Source organism: Hibiscus syriacus, unplaced genomic scaffold (assembly GCF_006381635.1).
Source record: "Hibiscus syriacus cultivar Baekdansim isolate YM2019G1 unplaced genomic scaffold, ASM638163v2 tig00116971_pilon, whole genome shotgun sequence".
Taxonomy (NCBI): Eukaryota; Viridiplantae; Streptophyta; class Magnoliopsida; order Malvales; family Malvaceae; genus Hibiscus; species Hibiscus syriacus.
This window is the reverse complement of record NW_024063495.1, coordinates 7,302,939-7,328,698: the sequence shown is the minus strand read 5'-3', so window position 1 is coordinate 7,328,698 and position 25,760 is coordinate 7,302,939. Positions and strand designations below refer to the sequence as shown.

The following is a 25,760-nucleotide window of genomic DNA, read 5'->3' as shown; positions in this document are numbered from 1 at the left end:
ATTGTCAATTCACCCCCCTCTTGGCCTATTCCATCGATCGATTAACTCAACACGTAGTTTTCATAAAAAAAACGATCACAAAAAAATTGGAAAATTAGTCTACATGATTTACATTTCAAACTACAATCACAAATTCAAACCCAATTCTAAATAATTGTCTAAACTCCAAAATAAAACACATACATAATTAAATAAAAACTTGTTCTGATATTCAAATCATACAACGAAGATGCATACGTAATATTAAGTCAAATAAAGTCATCCAAAATTGTCGTTCCACTTTTTTCACTTTCTTTAGTAGCTCCCTACATTGAGAAATTTATCAAAAAATAAACCAAATTTCACTTTAATAATTATAAAAGCTAGGGTTTAAGGTTTAAATATTTAGGGTTTGTATTATATAATTAATATAAAAAATATAAAAAATTATATATATATATATATAATCGGGGTGGGGATAACTTGCCCCGAACCTGAACCCGAACCCAAAAAAATCCCCGAATTTTACCCCGATATGCGACTCGACCCGATATTATTCAAACTCAACCCGACCCGAACTTAGCCGGGTTTTGGGTTTCCCCGTCGGGTTCGGGTCGTTCTGACATTCCTAATTATGAGTATGAGATCTTAAATTAAATTAGACTCGAATTCTTAAATTTTATTGCAAAGAAAACTAATTAATTGACTAGGTACCGATTTAGGGTGCTGTGGGGGTGCTAATAATTCCCCCATACGAACCGACTCCCGAATTAAAATTTTCGTAAAGTATACCGCAAAATTGTTGTTTTAATTGAGATTAATATTTTTATTAAAATGACAAATAATTTTTGGGTGCCCAATCACACCCTAATCAAAGGTTGGTGACGATTCCTCGAATCACGTTTTATTAACAAATCATCAAATCATTCGGAATAAGACCCCTTTTTTAAAATTTGTTTCGACACCCTCTTTGGTAAAAGGTTGTTTATTGATATAATCAGAATTGTGTAGTGAAGCAACCTACCAGATAGTTTGGTTCGCTCATTACTCTTTTATCACTTCGTACATCGTATTGTTCGATAGAAACAGAGTTTTTATGAAGGTTATTGAATTTTTTTACACTATAACAAAACAGGTATTTAGTGGGCTTTTTTAGTCATATAGCGGCATTTTTTTGTCTACAAACGCCGCTAAAGGGTATATTTTTTAGCGGCATTATTTCCACAAACGCCGCTAAAGGTTATGATATTTTGTGGCGTTGTTGAAAAATGTCGCGATATATCTTTTTTTTGTGGCGTTTGTAAAAAATGTCGCTAAATTTTCTGACATATAGTGGCGTTTGTTCCCAAAAATATCGATAAAGGTCATAACATATAGTGACGTTTGTAATTTTAAAACGCCGCTATTGACTATGGCTATAGTGGTGTTTTCTCTATAAACACCGCAAAAGATCTAGAACTTTAGTGGCATTTTTTTCTAAAACGCCGGTATTGAGTATGTATTTTGTGGCGTTTGCAAACGTCGCTAATTAACACAGACTTTATCAATGGTGTTTTATGCTCTTTTGTTACCTAAATTTAAATTTTTAACCTGTAGCATTATTCAATAAATGTGACATCCATAACAAAAAACTTGAAATCCATAATAACCGACTTGAAATCTATAATAATAAATCAAAGTTTACACTAACATAAAATATAATGCAGTTCAACATTGTTAACTAGAATGAACAAAACATATATCTAAAATAACACCTAAGATGATAGACTCTGAGGTTGATTTTGTCGTATCATCTGCATCATAACTTGAAGTGGATTTTTAAAGTCTTTACATTTTTGTTGATATGTTCTCTCTTCTTCCCTCGCTTTATTTTTAGCTTTCATTTGAGTAATTTTTTTATCAATTTCAACCAATTGTTATTTTAAACGACTAGCTTCTAATTAAGAAGACGAACTCTGGGATGATATGTACTGAGATGAACTAAATCTAAAATATTTGACGGATTAACCAATGATTCTTGACAGTTTCATTTTAGGGTTGTTAAATTTGTTGAAAGATACCTCTTAGTTCTTGTTTTCCTCTTTTGATATCTCGTGTTTGCCATCCAGACAAGTTTGTTAGGAAAACCATATAATGACCAGCGAGAGAGAACTTCCAGATTCTGAAATTGGTGGTGAGTTCTTCCGGCGCCGCCGTTGCTCCTTCGTGGCTCTCCCATCTGGTAATCCCTTTATGTTCTTCCAAATATTTTAATTTCTTCACCCATTTCTTTCAATTCTAGTTTCCCCCATTTTCAACCCAGTAAATGAGAAGAATTCGTTTCGCATATCTTTTCTCCGCTCTTAAAACCCCAAATTTCTTTCTCCCTGATTGCAAACCTAATCCCCCAATTCATGCGAATTTCATTTCTTCAGCACCAACGCCCATTAACCCACCCTTTATTCCCCCCTCCTTTTGCTCCAATGCGACAACAGCGTTCGATTCCCGTCTCACTGATGTGGCCAAATTGTATACGACTGTAATGGATAACTCTAATGCCTATGATAACTTGAAGCTAGCTTTCAGGTTTTTTACATGGGCTGCGAATCAACAAGATTATTCCCATCAGCCTCAAGCTTATAATCTAACGATTGATATTTTGTCCAGTACAAAGTATAAGATTAAACAGTTTCGAATCGTCTGTGATATGCTTGATTACATGAAGAGGTCTAACAGGAACTCCGTCCCTGCCGAAGTTTTGCTCGACATTTTGAGACGATATACCGAAAAACATATGACCCATCTTCACAAATTTGCTAAGAAGAAGCGGATACTAGTGAAGACGCAGCCGGAGATTAATGCCTTTAACTTGCTGTTGGATGCTTTGTGTAAATGTAGTTTGGTTGAGGATGCTGAGGTTCTGGTTAGGAGAATGAAAGGGAGGGTTAAACCGGATGCTAATTCATACAATATATTGTTTTTCGGTTGGTGTAGAGTAAGGAATCCAAAAAGAGGGATGCTGGTTCTGGAAGAAATGATCCAGTTGGGCCATACACCTGATAGCTTTACGTACATTACTGCTATTGATTCTTTTTGCAAAGCAGGAATGGTGACGGAGGCAGCTGAACTTTTTGAGTTTATGAGAACAAAAGGGTCGACCATGTCTTCTCCCACAGCGAAAACTTATGCAATCATGATCGTGGCTTTAATGCATAACAACAGAATGGAAGAATGTATTGAGCTTATTAGTCAAATGCTAAATAGTGGTTGCCTACCTGATGTTTCCACGTTCAAAGAAATAATAGAAGGGATGTTGTCGGCGGGGAAGATTGAGGAAGCTTACAAGTTCTTGGAAGAGATGGGAAACAAAGGTTACCCACCTGATATAGTTACTAACAATTGTTTCCTCAAGGTCCTTTGCGATAATAAAAAGTGTGCTGAAGCTTTGAGGCTATATCAAAGAATGATAGATGTGAGTTGTATGCCTAGTGTGCAAACCTATAATATGTTGATTTTGATGTTCTTTCAGATGGGTGATCTGGATGGGGTGTTTGAGACTTGGCAAGAGATGGTTAAGAGGGGATGTGCTCAAGACGTTGACACTTACTGCATCATGATAGATGGGCTTTTCAGCTGCAATAAACTGGAAGATGCTTGTTTTATTTTGGAAGATGTTGTAAACAAGGGATTGAAATTGCAGTACCCGAAGTTTGACTCATTTCTGATGCAGCTTTCAGCTATTGGTGATCTCCAAGCCATACACAAACTTTCTGAGCATATGAGGAAGTTTTACAATCCTGCTATGGCAAGACGTTTTGCCTTGAATCAGAAGCGGAAGAGTCTGAGTTTAAGAGGGAAGTAGGACATACAAAAGTGTTTTTGGAAGCTTTACTTTCATCATACGGGAGTGGGATGTGAGATTGGTACTTGCTCATTGGTTCACTCTTTTCAAAGTTTTGAATACGGAGCAACAAGGATTTTATAGGATAAAAAAAGTGGTACTGTGGGAGGATTAGTTGGCTCGAAATGTAGCATGGATATCATAAAGAGCTTCAAGCAAGCACTGACCTTGGACTAGTGTGATTCACATGTTCTCGTAATCTCTGGAAGATGTATATGATCCATGTATACTTGTTTCATTGTTTATACTAGTGTTACCCCCATAAATTTCTATACTGAGTTTGGATCTGCCGCATGGAGTGAAGTTCTGTATTTGATCGTGTTTACTTCATCGTTTTCCAATTCAGTCGAGGAACAAACACATCACAGAAGACGTTAAACTGCATTTTACAGTGTAAGTCAAAATGCAAACTTTTCTTTTTCCTCTTTCATGTTTCTGAAAACATCCTTTTTATGTTTGAATCTAGTTAATCTCATACAATATCGACCGATACGGTTTACTGTTTCGTTATAGTAATTAGCTTTAGGACAGAGAATCTCGGTAATTGTTTCAACTTTGATGCTGGAAATCTTTGATCTTGCATTTTGTTTTTGTTTTCCTTATCTTGAGATGATTAATTACTTGGACTAATCCCATTAGTGCCATTATTAGGTTAGGCCATAGAAGTTGTGTAGAAAACGAAGCCAATTAAGGGATCTAACTACTAATTTTATATTCCCAGCAACAGTTCATGTAGTAGATATATCCATATCTATATATCATATTGTTTAAGGCATACAAAACAGAAAGCAGGCATATTCTGCATGAACTAGATGAATTTCACACTGCAAACAATATGGCTACATCTCAGATTTGGGAAATTATTAGACCGCCAAAAGAAAAGTCAGATTTAGTTAAGATTTAGGATTAGAAACCGTGAGAAGATCAAGACAGGAACGGAGCCGAGCACCCAGCGTTTCAAACAATGGAACAGTGTCCATATGGACATCACAAAAGGACATTCTCTCAACGCATGAAGCAATGTCTGAAACAAAGCGGAGATGCTGCTTATTGAAAAGGTAAGCGTAACATGGCAGCAAGCTCACCCCAAATACATATCTTACGGCAATTGTTGAGTCCATAAGTAGGTATAAATCCGTTAGGGGGACAGATTCTTGTTATTCATGAACATGTAGCAAGAAATGATAGGCATTCCCAACAGTAAATTCACCATGCTTCTTGAGACGATCCCACATAACACTCATGTGCAGGGGAATACCAAGGATGGCACGTGGAAAGCTAAAGAACATCAGTTCGCCAAATCGACCATTTTAGGTTTAGTTTGTATTCTGTTAGATTTTAGGGTAAACTATACATTTAGTACCTAAAATTTTATTTGTTTCAAAATCATACCTAGCATTTACTTTTTGTTTCGTTTTGGTATCTCGCCGTTAAAAATTTAAAAGAACTGTTACACCATGGTACTTTTTTATAGGTAAATTACATCATTCATCACATAAATATCTTCTCACTTCTATTTTGGTCACTGAAGTTTATTTTTTTATTTCAATTACTTAATTTTCAAATTACTCATAATTTAATCATTCTAACTTTCAAATTTGTTTATTTTTATTCTAATTATATTAATAAAATAATAAAAAATGCCATGTCAATAAAATTACTAATAAAATAAATTAGAGATATTAAAACGTGAGTACTTTGAAAGTCAAGTAGTTAAATTAAATTTTTTTGAACTTTAATGACTAAAATAGGAGTGAGAATATATTTAAGTGATGAATGATGTAATTTACAATTAAAATGTCACATGCACCAATTCCGTTAAATTTTTAATGGCGAGATACTAAAATGAAATAAAAAGTAAACGCTAGATATGATTTTGTAATAAATTAAAGTTTAGGTATTAAAACGAATAAAATTGATATTTAAGCTACTAAACGTGTAGTTTACCCTAAAATTTATAAGGGTCAAATCAAATCTGATTAGTTCGAGTCCAGTCAATATCAGATAAGTCGATTTTTCGATTTAAATTACTATCGATTTGTCAGTTTTTGGATCGGATCAATCAATTCTCAATATAAGTTAGTTGGAGTTGAGTTGAGTAGGAGTTCAATCATATATATATATATATATTCTTGTATATCATGTCTTTTGTTTGTCTATCTTATCATATAAGCCCAATTTCAATTCTTATAAGTTTAATGTTTCGAATCAACCATCATTTAGAGATAACAATTTGATCAAACCTAACCTTATAAGACATATTAGATTTTGTGACCTAAATTTTGTGAAAAAAATAATAGAAAATGATTGATGTTTAATTATAAATATAATATTTTTTTATATATTAAAAAATAATTTAATAATTATATTGGAATATATATTGAGTTAAACAATTTTATAAACAATATTATATCTATGATAATATTTTAATTTAAATCATAAAAATAAATATCCATTTATTGTTAAAATAAACTTTTATCAACGTTTAAAAAAAAGTCTTTAATTCCTTTTTCTTTTTACATAAAAATCTTCTATTCTTAAATAAGGATGATACACTACAACAAAATCTAAAAGTTGATACATACATTATTTGTCTTTACTAATATTATAAGATTCAATAGGACGAAGTTTAACTTTTCAAACTTAGTTGAGTGTAGATATTTGACTTTATTTGTGGTTGCATATCACTTTTGAATGAAAATTTTTAATTTAAAATTTACATTTTATGTTAATTTGTGTTCGTAAAAAAAATTGAAATTTCTTTTTTCTTTAAAAAATTAACTATAGTCTGTTGTCTAAGTGATGTCAATTATAGTTAATCACATAAATTAAAATTTTAGATGGTGATTAACTTCATTTCATAATCTTTCATATCATTTTAAAAAAATAAAAATTATTAGATTATATTATAGAGATGATATTTTAAAGGAGGAAAGATGATATTGACCTAGTAAACTATTATTAAAGGGTGAAGTCTAATAAAAGACAATTTAATTTAAGGTTAAAAACGACGTAAAAAGACACGGCTGGAAATATAAAAAAAAATATTAGGTTGAGTGTGACCGAAAATATGACATTGTTTATATATTTCGGGTTGCAACCGCTAAAAAGTACCCAAAAAATGGTAGAACTGGAAAACTAATAATACCAGTAAGTATCGATACTTTTGTCATGAAATTAGTATTGAATCATATTAAATATTATCAAATATCTAATATGTTATCGTAATTACTATAATACATTAAAATGAAATCCAAATGAAAAAATATTAAATTTAATAATTTTTTAATATTATAATATATTAGAGTAATTATTTCAATATATTAAATTTACAATTTTATATTATCATATCACTAATATAATTTCATATACTACAATATGTCGTACTAAGATTTAAATGAGAAAAATACTTAATAATTAATTTAATATTTTTGAACAATAACAACTGGATTTCATAATAAAATAATGGAAGGAAACAAAATTACAACGTACCCAACATAGAGAGAAAAATAGGACAATAATAATAAAAACTCGTACATAAAACAAAATTATTAAATCTATAGATACGAAGAAAAATGAAACTTTCATAAAACTCTGTCTCTGTTGAACGAGATACTTTACGAAATGATAAAAGAGTGGTGAGCAAACCAAACAATTTGGTAGTTTGCATCACTACGCAATTTTGATTATATCGACAAACAATATTTTACCAAAGACGAGATTTGACAATACATGATCACCAAAAAACTAATCATAAAACAAATATCATAATGATGTTTCTGTGAGCATTAACACGACCGCAAATGTATGCGAAAAACGTACCAAAAGTTATAAGCAACGTGCCACAAGAGCAGTGAAAAAGCATGTCACAATAATAGAGAAAAATGTATCATAAGGACAGATTATTATTTAAAATTGAAGAAACTCAAGAAAGAAAAAGAAAAAAAAGGAACATAATATGAAAAAGAAGAAGAAAAATAATAATCGCCAACGACCAACAACCAATATTAAGATTGATGCTATCGCCGGTTAAACAAAAAAAATGGACGGAAAAAAATATTAAGAGGAACTTGAGTTAAAATGCTATAATTTATAAATAATATAACATCAGAAATACCACATTAATTAAATTAATTTCAAAGATTCTTTAATACTTAATGTAATTAATCATATATATACTATTAGCCATGGATTCATATACAAGATTCCAAAGGTAGTGGCCAATGGCCATCGTGTGTTACCCTCGATCTTAGCTTAGAATGCCATCCAATAATTACTTTAAGAGAAAATAACTTCAGTGACCAAAAATGCCTTATAATATACGATTTTAACTAACTCTTTTTGGATTTGCCAAAATGACAACTAAATCGCAATGCGATCGATAATTAGCAACGCGATCTCCGGTATCGCAAATTAGTTTCCAGATTCGCAACGCGAACTTCGACTATCGCATTGCGATTTACATATTCGCATTGCGATAGTCGAAGTTCGCGTTGCGAATCTGGAAACTGATTTGCGATAGTCGAAGTTCGCGTTGCGATTTATTCCAAATTCGTTGCGATAGTCCAAGTTCGCGTTGCGATTTATTCCAAGTTCGTTGCGATAGTCGAAGTTCGCGTTGCGATTTATTCAAAGTTCGTTGCGATAGTCCAAAATCGCAAAGACTGGTGGTATTGCATTTGTTTCTTAAGAATTTTCTCTAAAAAGATAGTATTCGTGCGGACGGGTCGAAGGCACATATTACCACGACCACGACCCGACCCGACCCGAGACGGACGACGGCGGCGGCGCGCGAGAGTCCCCCTTGTTCTCTATCACTCAACAAGAAAGTGAGAAAGCCAAGCCTTAAATATCATTCCCAATAGTGTTTTCAATACTATGTGGGATTGAGCATTACCAACACTTGTTTCCAATACTATGTGATTATTCAGGAAACAATTAACAATCATGCACCTTAAAACAACTGAATCAGCAACCAATTGCATTAGTATTATACGATTAAATATGTCATAATTAAAAGTCAATCTACAATCAATCGTGATTATTACAATTTTAAGCAAAACATTTAAAAAAAATTGCACGATTAAATATGTCATAATTAAAAGTCAATCTACAATCAATCGTGATTATTGCAATTTTAAGCAAAACATTTAAAAAAAATTGCATCACTCGCGAGAATAAAAAGAATTGTTATCGTGCAATTACAATCAATTGAAAATAAATTAGAATTGCATGAAAACTAAACGAACCACAAATACTTTTCATACAAATACTAAAGTCATTAACTATAATTCACAAATAATATCACTATTTAAGGCTCAATCTCACATAGTATTAGGAACAAGTGTTGGTAATGCTCAATCCCACATAGTATTGGAAACACTATTGGGAATGGTATTTAAGGCTTGGCTTTCCCACTTCCTTGTTGAGTGATAGAGAACAAGGGGGACTCTCGCGCGCCTCCGCTGTCTTGGGTCGTGGTCGTGGTAATACGTGTCTTCGACACGTCCGCACGAATACTATCTTTTTAGAGAAAATTCTTAAGAAACAAATGCAATACCACTAGTCGTTGCGATTTTGGACTATCTCAACGAATTTGGAATAAATCGCAACGCGAACTTCGACTATCGCAACGAACTTGTAATAAATCGCAACGCGAACTTCGACTATCGCAACGAACTTCGACTATCGCAACGAACTTGGAATAAATCGCAACGGGAACTTCGACTATCGCAATGAACTTGGAATAAATAGCAACGCAAACTTCGACTATCTCAACGAACTTGGACTATCGCAACGCGAATTTGGAATAAATCGCAACGCGAACTTGGACTATCGCAACGAATTTGGAAAATCGAATTGCGATAGTCGAAGTTCACGTTGCGATAGTCGATGTTCGCGTTGCGAATCTGGAAACTGATTTGCGATACCGGAGATCGCGTTGCGAATTATCGATCGCATTGCGATTTAATTGGTCATTTTGGCAAATCCAAAAAAAATTGGTTAAAATCGTATATTATAAGACATTTTTGGTCACTGAGGTTATTTTCTCTTACTTTAATTTATAACTATTTACAACAATAAATTATCAATAATGAAATATTGTAGTAGTTATTATAATATATTCAAATTCATGACTCTGTATTATCTTATTTATAATAGATTGTGGTAATACTAGGATATATTAAAATACAACTTAAATGATTTTTAAAATATGATAATCTGTGTAATAATTATTCTAATATATTACTAATTACAATATCATATTATTATTTATAATATATAGTAGTATTTTTTCGTAATTACGATAATATATTACTTATTACGGCAAAACTTCCAAGATATTTTGAATATCTTGCGTTTGATATCACCATCCTCATTCAAATCAAACTATTTGAAATTTAAAATAATTTCTTCACAAATTGAATAATTTATTCTAATTTGACAAAATGATAAAATTTCTTAACTTTTGAACAAATGGTCATTTTGTCTCTATTGATTTATTTGGAGTATTTTAACCTTAATATTTTAATTTTTGGTCAAAATATATCATGTTGGATGAAAATTGTTAGTTGACTAACCGTCAGTATATGTTCTTAACGTGATGTTTTCACGTACGATCAATTACTGATGTGACATATATCATATCACTCAAAATGATGACGTAACAAATATCACGTCACCTAAAATAATGATATGTCATGTGCCATTTCACAAAAATGATGACATGAAATGTGTCACGCCAACAATTGAGAACATGTAGAAATATTACGTCAACAACAAATGTTGACCTTTAATCAATTAATTATTTTCATCCAATATGGTCTGTTTTGACTAAATATTAAAACATTAAGAACTAAAATACTATAAAAAAAAGAATAGAAATAAAGTTACCATTTATACATTGGAGAGTAATTTTATCATCACGTCTGCTAATTTTTATTTGCATAATGTTATCAACAAACCCAAGTTTAATTATGTTTTATAAATAATAACTTTATAAAAAGATAATATCAATGCGCTGAAAATAGCAGGTGTACGTATGATGATATGTCTCAATGACATAAATACATGGTTTTCAGAATCGGATCGGTTAGCGAACCGGTCATGTTACCAGTTCATTGGTTCAATCGGTCAAATCGATCCGATTGATCGGAAAAACCGGACGACGTCATAATTATTTAAAAAATTAAATAAAAATACCAAAAATATTTATTAAAAAATAATTTTTTTATATCACAAGTCATATTCAAAGCAAATCATAACATATATAAGTTAAAAACTATAAAATCAAGTGAAACAAAATGATTCAAATTAACTACAACATAATATTTAAGGTAAAACATATTAAATAATAAATATAATTATATAACTATAATTAAAAAATAAATTTGGGGTTAAAAAAATCATAACAAAATGATATTGTTTAATTTAATTTTTTTTAAAAACAATCCCACATGACTAAGAAACATAGAAGAGCATCCCAAAAGTCTAAAGAGAAAATATGAGAACAAAACAATCTCACATTGCTAAGAAACATAAAAGCGCATCACAACTAACTTCTATAAATAATAGAGGTAATTTGACATTCAAAATCATGGAGCCTTTTGGTGAGCATTGAGTGAACTATTCTTTCACTTCAATCAAGCTCGAATTTTAGGCTTCAATCGAGCTTCTAATTTTTTTTTTGAGTTTAAACCTGTTTGAGTTCAAGTTTCAATATTATATTTCGAGTTTGAGTTGAACTTAATAATTTTTAGCTTGTGAGTTTGAGTTGAGTTGAGCTTACTTTTAAAGTTTTCAAGTTCGAGTCGAGCTCAACAATACTCGAGTTCGACTTGGTTCTTTTAACAAACGACGTTGTTTGGTTTAATTTGTTAAAAAAAAAACAAAAATCATGGTTTTTCCCGGTTTTCAGTCGGTCCGGTTTGAACGATTCAGCGGTTTTGGCCGGTTCACTAATAGCGGTTCAACCGGTTTAGATTAAACCGGACTAAGCAACAGTTTCCGGTTGAACCGGCCGGTCCGGTCCAATTTTCAAAACAGAGCATAAATATATACACAAGAAGAGGTAAAAATGTCTACCGGTATTCCTCTAATGTCTCCGAACGAAATGGGTCATTTCAGTGAGTTATGGATCGGTTTCCCGTTTTTTCCTTTACATCTTCACTCTCCTAATGTATAAATACTCTAATATGCCTATGTTCCGACACATCCAGCTCTCTACTGAAGAGGAAGAAAATAAAAGTTAGAAACAATGTTGGCAGCTACAATCCCTACAGATGAGCATGTTCACTCCACTTTTGCTTCTAGATATACACGCAGCCCTGTTCCCCGGTTCCGTATGCCGGAACGGACGATGCCGAAGGATGCGGCTTACCAAGTAATTCACGATGAGCTTATGCTGGATGGAAACCCGAGGTTGAACTTGGCTTCATTCGTTACGACATGGATGGAACCCGAGTGTGATAACCTTATCATGGCTGCCATCAATAAGAACTATGTTGACATGGATGAATACCCTGTCACCACCGAACTCCAGGTATCCTATATTCTTTCACTTTCATAATCTATATCTTCAGCATTCGTCAAATTAATCCGTGATCATATCGCTTATGCAGAATCGATGTGTAAACATGATTGCGAACCTGTTTCATGCACCGGTTGGGGAAGAAGAGACGGCTGTAGGTGTGGGGACGGTCGGTTCCTCCGAGGCTATAATGCTGGCGGGATTAGCTTTTAAAAGAAGGTGGCAACATAAGATGAGAACGGAGGGAAAATCGACCGAGAAACCCAACATAGTCACGGGAGCTAATGTCCAGGTGAGATTATATTTTTCTATGATTCATGTTCGACACAGTTGAAATATGTGTCGGACATGGAATCAGACTGATGAAATTGTATGCACAGGTTTGCTGGGAGAAGTTTGCAAGGTATTTTGAGGTAGAGCTGAAGGAAGTAAAGTTGAAAGAGGGATATTACATTATGGACCCAGTAGAAGCAGTGGAACTAGTGGATGAGAACACCATATGTGTAGCAGCTATCCTCGGATCGACGCTGACCGGAGAGTTCGAGGACGTGAAGACGTTGAACGACCTCCTTATGAAGAAAAACGAGGAGACCGGTTGGAACACCCCGATCCATGTAGACGCTGCTAGCGGAGGATTCATCGCTCCTTTCCTTTACCCGGATCTCGAATGGGATTTCCGGCTGCCGTTAGTTAAAAGCATCAATGTTAGCGGACACAAATACGGGCTCGTATATGCTGGCGTTGGTTGGATTATTTGGAGGAACAAAGAGGATTTGCCAGATGATCTTGTCTTCCATATTAACTACCTCGGATCTGATCAACCAACTTTCACCCTCAACTTCTCCAAAGGTAATTAACACATTAATTTCATACATTTTCTTTATATCTTTTGCCTTACACAGATGATAATTGGCCTATAATCTCAGGCTCAAGTCAAATTATTGCTCAGTATTATCAGTTTCTACGCCTTGGTTTTGAGGTAATTGCCTTTATCTTGGTGTCAAATATATATGTTTTAAAGTGTATATGAATGAATTTGTTGATGCAATTAATAGGGGTACAAGAACATAATTGAGAACTGCATGGAGAACATGAAAGTGCTTAAACAAGGAATAGAGAACACTGGGCGGTTCAACATCGTGTCCAAGGACATAGGAGTTCCGCTGGTGGCTTTTAGTCTAAAAGGTACCAGCAAACATACGGTGTTCGAGGTCGCTGAGAACTTACGGAGGTTCGGATGGATCCTTCCGGCCTATACGATGCCTGCAAACGCGCAACACATCGCAGTGTTGCGTGCCGTGATCCGCGAGGATTTCAGCCACGGCCTTGCGAAAAGGCTCGTGGAACACATCGAGCTGGTCCTAAAGGAAATGGACGCCCTTCCGGGTCGCATCCTTCCGCATAAGAAGACGGAGAGGGAAACTCAGGAGGAGGTGTTTAGGTACTGGAAGCGGCTTGTTGATCGCAAGAGATCTGGTGTCTGTTGATTTATCATCACGGTTTTACCAGGACGAGGGTCCTTCGTCCAGATTTTGGCTTACCTAATGATTTATATCTTATTATCGTTTTAAATAAACATTTCATTTACGTTATATGTATGCTTTTTTTTTTCAGGCCTTGATGCTTAAATTGGAGTGTAAGATCATCACTCTATATTAAAAAGCAAATTAATTGTTTCCATTTTAAATAAATATAAAATTTAGATTTTTCTCTTTTATCACTATTTTTCTTAATAACATGTATAGAATATTAATTAGATGTATTAATTATGCAGTTGGGTTGGGTTGGGTAATTTTCGGATGATGTTAAAGTTTAAATCCCTTTAAATTTAAGTGGTTTCGAATTTAAATTAATTGCATAAGTAAATCTTTTGAGATACATATACACTGTAAATTTATTTCAAAACTGATGATTTATCATCATCAAAGCAACATGTTTATTTAAAAGGATATATCTTTTTTTTTATATATATATAAAGAGATATGTCGTGCATGAAAGGTTGTGACCTTTCAAAGTGATGTCTATTGGCATAGAAATAGATGATCCATGGTGTTCTTCAAATCATAAAAACAACCCAATCTTTCATAATAAAAGTAAGATTACAAATTTCTTGGTTTTGCTTACGAAAGAAAATTTATACTTCGTTGTATCCCGAGAGGAACTTTGTCTTAATCCTCTAGCATCTTTGTGTGGAGGCAAATAGTTCTATTTGAAAAGCGTCATCTGCAACTCAAAGTTTTTATATAATTATGTATCGTCTTTGATTCTACGGTCTCAACTTTATACGCCGGTTAATTTTCTTTCTTTCTTCTTTTCTGTCAACTTTGAGGGGTTTATACGCCGATTTTCTGATTTTTCGATTTTCCCATTTTCCTGAAATTGCATTATGGTTTGGTCCTGAAATGTTCATGATGAGGTCTTTTGGTCTGCTTTTAATGTTCATGATGGTCCTGAAATGTTCTTTTGCTTAATTTGGTACTGCTTTTGGTCTGCTGTTGATTTTAGGTGAAAACGATGGCAACTAAGATAATATACTACTTAGCCCAAAATTTACTGCCAAACAAGTTTTATTTCCACTCGGATGTGGTGGAGAAATTAAAAGGAACAGGCTTTGAAAATCTTATCAAGCCAACCTAAGTTTCAAGGTATTGCTACCCATTTTTTATAGCACTTCTGCAGAGGTACAATAAAAAGAATTAAGTTTTTTGAATTTGGAGTTAATAATTCTATTCGATTGTTTATAACTTTGGGAGATATTTTAAAGATTACTGGTCTACCTGTAAACGGTAATCCGGTTATAGTAGATGAGACGTTAATCAATCTAGAATCTTTGTGCTCCAAATATCTTGGCAACGACATAACCTTATGTAATAAAGGTGATATTTGTATGTCTACGCTTAGTGATCAGTTTGGAAAGCTTAAATCAGGTGATCAAATAGAAAAAAGTAAAAGTTAACTTTTATGTTCGGACAGTCGTATTGTACATAATATGCTTGTTGTAGTTCCTTCCTCTTCTATGGTGCCAGCATTTTATCTGCTATTTTTAAAAGACATTGAAAAAATTCAAAGCTACTCAAAGGGTGCGGTAATGTTAATCCATTTGTACGGCCTGGATAGGAAAGAAAAAGATCAGAATTTAAGTGTTTGTGGCAATTTTCACCTTGTTTCGGTGAGTAGAAAGGATATTTTAATGATTTTTTTATCTTTATTTCATGTGTAATAATTTTTTATTTCTCTTTATTGCATATGTTTATATTTGAGCACATCCCATGGGTTGTGTCTCAATTGCTTCGTCCTAGGGGTCCGAACATACTTCCAGACTTCGTAGAGGAAGTTAATGATCGTCCCATGGAATTCCCTCTAATGGTTAAATAAGAAGATGGTTGTCACTTAAAGATTCGAGGAATACCTTCAACGAGTCCATATTTACTGATTATTTTAATCTGTTATCGGAAGATAATGTAAGTGAAAGGTATGATCTTTATGTTCTTTCTTTTAGGTTAAACATTGATGAATTTTATTCGGTCTATGATATATGATCTTATTTAGTTGAATGTTAGTTTGAATTGGTATTAGTTTTAAATATTTCAAATTATTTTCTTATTTGATATCCAAACAGGTTGAATTCAGGCCGTATGCAAGACTAAAAGAAGATTTCTTGCCTCCGCTATATAATTGTCAAGTTATATTAAAAAAATCTTTAACATCAATTATATTCGTAAAAAAGAGAAATTTCAATAATCCTAATGTCTTGATGGAGAAAAAACAAAAAAATCTCATCCACATTTTAATTGAAAGAATATATTAAAAAATCAACATGGTAAAAACATTAAAAGTAGAACAGGAACTCCGGATAAACCAAAAGCTTTGGTTATATCTTGATAAATTCAGATTAAGAAGACAGTGATTTGGAAACGGGAGAAACGAAAAGTAAAACAAATTATAATGATGAAGTCATTTAATGATGAAATGACTAATGAGGGAGAAATAATAATAATAATAAGTGCTTATTACACATTTTTTTTAAATTTCTTATTATGTCATTTTATTGTTAGAAACTATTTTTAATATTTTATCTAATCAATTCAAACATTAATAAAATGTATCTCATCATCTTTATTATTATACTAATTTAAAATGTCTTAAAATCTCTTTAAAACTTATAAAATTTACTTAAAACATAAAGTAAATCGACTTTCATTTATAGCTTCTATCATTCAATCAAAATGAAATTGAGATATAGTTTTTCTCGTTTTCTTCCGTCTTTCTATTATTGAGATCTCGAATAAATTTTTTTAACATGTATATATTAAAAAGAGTCTGAAAATCTAAATTCAAGATTTACAAAGAAAAAATTATGAATTTTTTGCATAAAATTACAAGTAAAATTTATGATTTTTCAAGAATTTAAAAGAAAACTGTCACACCATCACAATGTTGAAGAATTACAAGCGACTTAGAAAAACAAATTTCAAAAGTTTGAAACCTCAAATTGCTGTTGAGCTTGAAACACGTTGAAGGGCCATGAAGTGATGGTAAGGATTTTAGGTAGTTTGAATTCATGGTAATGGATATGGAAGTGATAAATTTTGATTTTATTTATGATTTTATTTAATAAATATTTTTAGAGATTTTCTGAAATTAAATATGTAATGATTATCTGATATATTTTTTGAAGTGATTGGTTTTTTAATGATTTTAAATTTTAAATATACTAATATGTGGTCTCTAACTTTGAATTTAAAGTATATCAATTTAAAATTATTTTTTAAGAGTTATTTGTTTTTATTTTAATTTTTTAATAGTCTAATATGATTATAATATATTATTTGTTTATAATTTTTTAATATATTATTCACTTGTACACATTTTACATATGCTGCTACTTGAACTCAAGATCTTTAAGAATATCAATGTTTTCTTTTTTTCCTTGACCCATTTGAAGTGAATATAAAATAATATATGTCTAAATGTCATTTTTTAATATTATGATCACTTAATTGCAAAAATATTAATGACAAATCAATATAACTACAGCAGGCGGCCCACTTAAAAATAAAATAAATAATAAACTGTAAGGTTCATCACTTTTGTTTAAATTTTATACATTTTTACTCGTTAAATTTAAAACATATAATATTTAACACTTTTATTTTTATTTAATTAATATGTGGTCACTTAGAGTTAACTGTCGTTAGATTTTTAATAAATTATTGTTATGACATAATAAATATAAAAAACTAAAAAATATAAACTACACAAATAGATACTAATATTTGATTAAATTTTTGTTTTTCTTAATAAAATTTTAAAAATAACAAATTAGTCAAAATTGTTTTGCAGTATAGGTATTATGGGCGATTTGACCTAACTGAACCTTTTTTTTAAATTCTCCCGTTATAACACCCGTTGACCAATATTTCCTGAAATAGCACCCTTTCAGCTGAGGTGGCACCTGGGTTTATGCTGAGTTGGATGCCACGCGTGAAAGGCGCATCCCAGGGGATGCGCTTTACATAGGTTCTGCTGAGTCAGATGCCCCACTGATTTTTTTTAATAATAAAGATTTTATATTTTTTGTTATTATAAATTATTAATAAATTATTAATATCTCATGTATCAATATAAATTATTAATAATAAAGATTTTATAAAAAGTGTGTCGGTTATAATTGTACGATTATATATCTATAATTTTTTATTTTGATTATCGATCTATTAATTTTATCATTTAATTATTTAAATGTTATCAATCTTCAATACTTACATATTTTAATTTTCAATACTTACATATTTTATCAATTTAGTCTTAATTTTAATTTAATTTATTAAATTTAATCATCGAATTAGAACATGAAATGTGTGATCGTATACATTATTTTTTTAACTTTTAATTTGTTTAATATAATTTTTTTTCTCTACTTAGAAGGTGGAATTATTTTAATATTTTAAAATTAATACTAATTTTTTTATAATAAATAATACTAATTATTATATTAAATAAATATAATTAATCATTTTATAAAATTAAAATATAAATAATTTATATAATATTAATCAAATATCATAAAATAAATTTTAAATAATAAGTTTTTTTAAAAAATAAAATTTATTTAGGTGTACATACATTGGGAAATTATAGAAAATGTAATTACATTTAAATATTATAAACAAAAATATTCATTTAAATAGAATATTAATTACATAAAGGTTAACGGTTATGTGCTGATAACAGAGCTGTACATTTTTTTCTATTGTGTCCGATGTTTCTATAATGGCAACATCGTTTTTGTTCTGTTGACTCCTCCCGAATATTCATATCACAATGTATTCTAGTAGATTTTGGACGACCTGAGCCCTCAATAGCAACAGATCTGGTACAATTGTAAGCCAAGTTTGAATATCGTCTGGGTCTCTTTCGTTACCTATGGGCGGAAACTCAAATTCATATACCTTGAATACTTATGAAAGGTGGGATACGAGATCAACATAATTTTTGTAGTCCAAATGCGAATGTGAGCAAGCTGCAATTACATGAGAGCATGGATATTTGAGTGCTTGAAAGAAACCACAATCGCACCATCTCTCTTACAGATTAACTCTTAAAGAGTTAGCTTCAATCCCTTGCATCGAACGTGGCATTTCGGTTACACGAAACAATTCACAGGTGCGAGAAAAATTTGTAACCAACATCCCATTTGATGCAGCCACTTTTTTCTGTAAATCAGCTACTAGTCTTGGGTGGTAAATGTGACTGTTTTGCATCCAAGTAAGAGCTTGTCCACCGAGCTTTACAAAGAGTTGACCCAAACGAAAATAAGTTGTTTTGACCAACGCCGTGACTGGTAAATGACGCGCTCCCTTTAAGGTTGAATTTATTGCTTCAGCCAAGATGGTTGTCATATGACCATAGCGATACCCCCCGTCATACGCATTTGTCTACATTTCTTTGCTGATGTCCATAATGTACTCGCACCCCTTTTTATTTTTGCGAAACAACTCTTGTAGCATAGACTCAAACCTTTGAGGTAAGAGTTCGTAACCTAAGCCATTAGGAATATGTAATAGTTAATATGAAGTATAAATAAGTAATACGAAAATGATAGAAAAATTGGAAAAAAGTAACATACCCATCCGTACGACTAACTGGCGTTCATCGTTCTTCTTGTATTTTCCGTAATAGTTTGCAGCAATATGATGGACACAAGAACGATGTTGAACATGTGGAGGTCTATACATTGTACCCAAAGAGTTCATTGCTGCTTTTATCCCGTCTCCTCGGTCTGAAATAATGCATACTCGTTCCCTGGTGACAATATGTAAACGTAAATTTTTAAGGAAAAAAAGCCCAAGAATCAGTGTCTTCTCCTTGAACGAGGGCAAACGCAACAGGAAGAATATTGCGGTTTCCATCTTGGACCACAACCAATAATAAAACTTGCTTGTATTTCCCATACAAGAAAGTACCATCAATTTGGACAACTGGTTTACAGTACTTGACTGCATTAATACACTGAGGGTAAGTCCAAAAGACACAGTAGAATTGGCAGCGATCGTGAACCACTCTATCATTCACGTAATGATGTTGAGTTTCGAACTCAACAATCGTCTCGGGATTGAGTCTTTGCATAACATGAAACCAACTGGGCAGCTCGTTGTAAGAGGAATCCCATTCGCCATGAAGTCTGCAAATGGTATTCTGTTTTGCCAACCAAGCTTTTTTGTAGGAGACGGTGTACCCATATTGTGACTATATAGCAGAAATCAACACTGCAACAGCTATATGAAAGATTTGCTTCACAATGGGCATGATTGCTTGGCAAATAATATTGGAGTCCAAGTTGGGATGATCCTAGTTTATACCTCTTGCACAATACGTATGAGGACCGTTGTATCTGGTTAGTTCCCATAAGTTGTTATTCCTCTTCCTCTTTGATACACGGACCATCCATTGACATCCGTTGTTACGTTGGACGTAGTAGCAGACATATTTCTACGTGGTAGATCGATCAACTCGGGACTGAACTGAGTTACGAATATTGTAACTCTTTATTGCCATCATTGCTTCATCCTTCGATGCAAACTCCATTATAATATGTAAATCACCGTTATTGACTGATGATTGAAGTTCATAGTTACCAACATCAGGGAGATCCAAAAATTCTGGCTGGTACATTGCATCATAATCAGCCCCATATATATAAGCAGGAAGTTCGGCTGGTGTTGTATTTATCGGAACATCATCCTCATCATCATCAGAATGTATGTTAAACTGTGGTGAGTCAGGTTCAACGAATAATCCCGTTTCATCACCATCTGCACCTGGCTCCCAAAGAGGTTCTTCTGGTGGAGATGATGGTTCCTCTAATAATCGAATGTTGAGGTCAAATAAGTTCCCGCTTGAGTGTCCTCCCCTTGAACTTGAGGCCATTGTATCATGTGGGATGTGAATAGACTACCGTCTCGATGGCATTTCCATATGTAAGTTAAAAACATTGGCAAATGAATGTCTGCCCCTTGAAGTAGAAGAGATGTTGCCATATGGATTATTGGTGAAGCCACGTGGGTTCAGATCATAAGCAGTTGCCGATGAATGTCTTCCTATTGAACTTGATGGCATAGCATCTGGCGTTGGATCCTCCATTAATGATGTGAAATCATTACAGATCAGCTGCGTCGGGCTATCAACTTGATCAGCATGATATGCAATGCCAAAGTGACAGGAATATGATAGACCACGAGAAGCACGAACCTCAATAAAAGTGGCGTACATTTCAATAAGAGATTGTGAACTCCCCATATGAGCATCAACCATCATAGAAACATCATCATCGTTGGAAAGCTGAAATGATGTATACATGAGTGAAAAAAGTTCAGTAGGAAATCTATACTGAAGTGAAGATAGTCTTCTCTGGCCAGCTACGCGAATCTTTAACGAAATTTTTGTGATTAACTCCTCAAGAGTGATGTTTCTCTTCAAGGTTAAGGGGATATAATGATCTGACTAAAAAATAACCCCCTCTTCAGCTTCTTTAATTTCTCCATCATATAAAACAACAGTAGAAAGACGACTCATTTTCAGAGAATAGATGATTGATATTTTTGAGAAATTTAGAGTTTGAGAATTTGAAAACCTGTATAAAATAACGAGCTTGGAGGAGTGCTACTAACAAACCCACCGCTCATAGAAAATTGAGAAAAGTGTGAAAACATTGGCATCGATGTATGTGATCCAGATGGAGATTGAGGTGTCTGTGGAGAAGGACCACCAACCAAATAAGATGCATATGAACCATATGTTGGGTCATTAAACATACCCATATATTCACCTCCATATGGTGTCATAAAATCCTACGGGCTAGGCATGTAACCTGGCGGGCTAGGAATGTATCCCTGAGGGCTAGGAATGTAACCCTGCGGAGATGGCATATAAACTGGTGGGCTTGGCATATACCCTTGAGGAGATGGCATCTGAACTGGAGGGATGGCATCATCATCGGTGGATAGGGATATTGTCGTAGGACTGATGCAGAACTGGTAGCGCATTCTCTCCGTCCACAAGTCGGAGGACGATGATATTGAGATGGTGGACGTCTCTCTCTGTGCCTAGGAATGTTAACCCCTCGTGCTTCAGCCGAAAGTATAAACAACTTTCCATTTTCATTAAACCAGTCAATATAGTTATCCGTAACCATATGACCAGTTTCAGCGTAAAATTGTCGAGGGGCCAACTGTGCATACCGGTTCTCCCAAAGCACAATCCAATCTCAATGTCTCAACACCCAGTTAACATATTTCTTACCTCGTCTATCGATGTTATGCATGTCGTCTAAATTCCTAGGTGCTCCAGGAATATATTGCGTACAACCAAACTGACAGAGCACGTGATCAACTGGATGTCACTCAATAATAACATAACATATAAGAGATACAATAGACATCCAAACCTCTAATGACCCACTCAGGTGGGGTGGAATACAAGCCTTTACTTCATCGCTCGTATAAGGTATCCACTGAAACTGAAATATAAATATACAATTCAAATAAATATAATATTCTAATTATATCTAACATTTTAAATTAAAATATTCACATTTAAACAGATTTCAAAACATATCTCAGATCTAGCTTTTGTATCAATAAGTAAACGGATTTCCTCTAATCCAGTAGGTATATCTCTATGGTTATTTCTTTTCATCGACCACCTATAAAATATAATATAAATTAAATATCACCCTATTTAATTAAAAATATTTAAATCAAAATTTAGTTCGAAAATTACCTCAATAATAAGGGGAATACTATGGTTCATTGATGATCGGGCATAAGAAAGGCATACGAAACCACGCCCATGATTGCAGAAGCAGGAGACATCCACCGATAGCAGTTTTCTTATAATTTATCGCACAACACATTTCTCTAAAAAGAAATACCAAAACTCTAGCGCCCCAACTATATCTTCCAGCTTCATTAAAATCAATCAGATGCCGTAACCACATACAATGCACCTGATTGCGAGATTTGTCGGGCATCAATATTCCTCCAATAATTCGTAGAATATAATCCCAAGCACATGCCTTTACTTTATCATCTGAAGCATTTTCATTCAGAACTTCAAAATTAGCTTTTAACCATGATAAATTTATTCTACCTCCATTAAAATCAGGCGGAGCAGCTCCAAGATACTCCATGTACATTGACTGCCAATCACCATCCGCCATAACACACATAATATTCCCATCGACGGGAAGCCCCATATGCATAGAGACATCCTCCAACGTAATTGTAGCCTCTCCACATAGAAGATGAAATGTGTGTGTCTCGGGCCTCTACCTCTCAATCAATGCAGAAATTAGGACAGGTTCGAGTTTGCAACCGCCAATAATTGTTGCAATATACCCGAACCCAACAGAAGACAAATATGGCAAAATACGTTCCGGTGTTGGTATACGTGGGTTTTTAATAAAAGTCTCTAAAATACGACCAGTTTCCTAAATAATATGCATTATAAAAATTTATAATTAATATAAATTCATTATAAATCTAAATTAAAAATAATAATAAATATTAACATTAATTATAAAAAAATATTACCATATCACTAAAATGTCTGGAGATATGGTTTGCATCCAATCGCAACAACATTTCCCTTTCCATTATAACTGCAGACAAAAAAATATAATTAGTACAAAAAATAATTAATTAACTAATTTAAATAAATAATAATTATATAAATATTATTTTAATAAAAAATAATATTTATATAAATATAATAATAAAATATATAACAACTATTTAAAAAATACTAACTTAAACAAAAAATTCTTACCAATAATAAGAAATTTAAAACTCAAATGAAAGGAGAATTTAAGTTATATAATAGAAGAAGAGATGTTTTGGTGTGAAGAATGAGGGGGGTTGAGGGGGTTTATATAGGGGAGGAGGAGGGGTAGTTGGGGGGAAAACGCATGGGGCATTAATGGTATTTAATGGAAGGCGCATCCTCGGGGATGCGCCTTCTCCACGTGGCAGCTGATCCATCAAAATCCCGTGAAAGCGCATCCCCGGGGATGCGCCTTTCACACGTGGTATCCGACTCAGCATAAACCCAGGTAAAACGCGTCCCCAGGGATGCGCCTTTGTGCCACCTCAGTCAAAAGGGTGCTACTTCGGGAAATATTGTTCAACGGGTGTTATAGCGGGCGAATTTAAAAAAATGGGTCAGTTAGGTCAAATCGCCAGTATTATGCTCCTTTCTATCGCTCATAATTATTGTATGGTGTTATATTGTAAAATGGTCTTTATCGTCAACATGAGGAAGTGATGAGAGTGACAGTTGCTGCTCATTAACATCAGCAAAACCTGGTTGCTGCTCAGTTGATGGTTGGTGTTTTTCTCCCTTGCATAGCGAAAAAACAACTTTTTTTCCCAAACAATCATCGGTGATTGGTGTATTTACCGATCTAACACCGGTCAGACTATATTTCCCGATCTAACACCATTTGCAGTAAGGCGCGCCCCCTGTAGCGCGCTATACGCTGATTTGGCGCCACGTGGGGTAAGGCCCCCCCTGCGACGCGTCTTATGCTGACATGGATACACGTGGGTATAGCACAACCTCTGGGGCGCGCCTTACGCCACGTAGGGTATAGCGCGGGTCAGGGGCCGCGCCTGACCTTTATAATTATATATAGTGCGGGGCAAGGTACCGCGCCTTGTATAATTGTTACAACTTTTCTCAGCTATAAATCCCATTCTCCCCCGGGTTAAGTTCCTCACATCTCCTCACATCTCTCCTCTCAACTTATAAATTAATACAACAATTCCGTAAACGAGTCAATAATTCTAATAATTTTCTTATATTTTATTTAGAAGTTCGTGCGATTTTTCGTTATAAGGTAATTTTGTGATAATTTTTTTATTATATTTATTGTTTATTATGATTATTTGAAAAAAATATTATACTAATTGTTGTCAATTAAATTTTGTGTTTGTAAAATTAGAAAGCGGGAATATACGTCGAAATAGTTTTGTGGTACATGTAATAATATAAAATTATATTATTTAAATTATTTACGTTTATGTGTAAACATTTTATTCTGTTATATTTTCGTTCATATATTATTTATTTAATCAGCATTGTTTCAGTTGTTTTTTTTGCAGATATAATATTACCGCACTTTTAAACTCAAAGAATGACGCAACTTTCAGTTATTGTTTATTATGATGGTGAAATTTGAGAAGATGAAACCGACGTTGTTTTCGTATCAAATGAGCGTGTTAAAATATTATTGAAGAGAAACATAACTCTTGAGGAGCTGATAACGAAGATTTCGAGGAAGATTCATGTTGGAAGTAGTAGAAGAATTTCGTCGTTGCGGTACAGATTTCCAACATCATTGTTGCCATTAACTTATACAACGTTCGTGTAATATCCCAAAAATCCGATTAGTGACTAAAATGGGAATTTTGAAAGTTTTGTGTTCAATTTAGAAATAAATTAAAAGTTTCGGGATTTAAGTAAAAAAATTTAATAGTGGATTAAATAGCAAAGATGGATGAATTAAAGGGCAAAATAGTCTTTTTATGGGAAAAATTTTTATATTTCCTTTTTGAGTATTGTAAAACGTGGAAAATGTGATGAAGTTTCCAGACTTCTCTTCTTCATTCTATTCTTCTCCACCGTGAAGCCATAAGCAAAGGTAAGATCTCTTGTTGGTTGATATTTAGCTGAATTTAAGATTTGGTTATGATCATTGGGTGATAATTAAGCTTAAGGAAAGCTTAAATTATCTTAAAAACAAAGGATGGTAGAATTAGGGAGAGATTAAAGATTAAGAGTTTTCGAATGAAATTCTGAAATAGAGTTCTT

At 33.2% G+C, this 25,760-nt stretch overlaps 2 protein-coding genes across 2 annotated transcripts; both read left to right on the top strand.

The window, feature by feature from the left end:
* Window positions 1-2,081: 2,081 nt before the first annotated feature.
* Window positions 2,082-4,234, top strand: LOC120191657 (pentatricopeptide repeat-containing protein At1g73400, mitochondrial-like). The gene has a single exon (XM_039194567.1). The coding sequence runs from the start codon at window positions 2,285-2,287 to the stop codon at window positions 3,818-3,820; it is 1,536 nt and encodes a 511-aa protein (XP_039050498.1). The 5' UTR covers window positions 2,082-2,284; the 3' UTR covers window positions 3,821-4,234.
* Window positions 4,235-12,088: 7,854 nt separating this feature from the next.
* LOC120191906 (glutamate decarboxylase 5-like) lies at window positions 12,089-14,045 on the top strand. Its single transcript, XM_039194770.1, has 5 exons — window positions 12,089-12,401; window positions 12,481-12,681; window positions 12,770-13,238; window positions 13,316-13,368; window positions 13,445-14,045. Exons 1-5 carry the CDS (start codon window positions 12,117-12,119, stop codon window positions 13,874-13,876), a joined length of 1,440 nt encoding a protein of 479 aa, XP_039050701.1. The 5' UTR covers window positions 12,089-12,116; the 3' UTR covers window positions 13,877-14,045.
* The last annotated feature ends 11,715 nt before the right edge of the window (window positions 14,046-25,760 follow it).

What these genes read in the sequence shown, in the direction of transcription:
- LOC120191906 (XM_039194770.1), top strand. Translation starts at nt 12,117, where the DNA reads ATGTTGGCAGCTACAATCCCTACAGATGAGCATGTTCACTCCACTTTT. An exon ending in TCACGGGAGCTAATGTCCAG is followed by an intron (nt 12,682 to 12,769) that starts GTGAGATTATAT and finishes TTGTATGCACAG; the next exon opens with GTTTGCTGGGAGAAGTTTGC. An exon ending in CACCCTCAACTTCTCCAAAG is followed by an intron (nt 13,239 to 13,315) that starts GTAATTAACACA and finishes CTATAATCTCAG; the next exon opens with GCTCAAGTCAAATTATTGCT.
- LOC120191657 (XM_039194567.1), top strand. Translation starts at nt 2,285, where the DNA reads ATGAGAAGAATTCGTTTCGCATATCTTTTCTCCGCTCTTAAAACCCCA.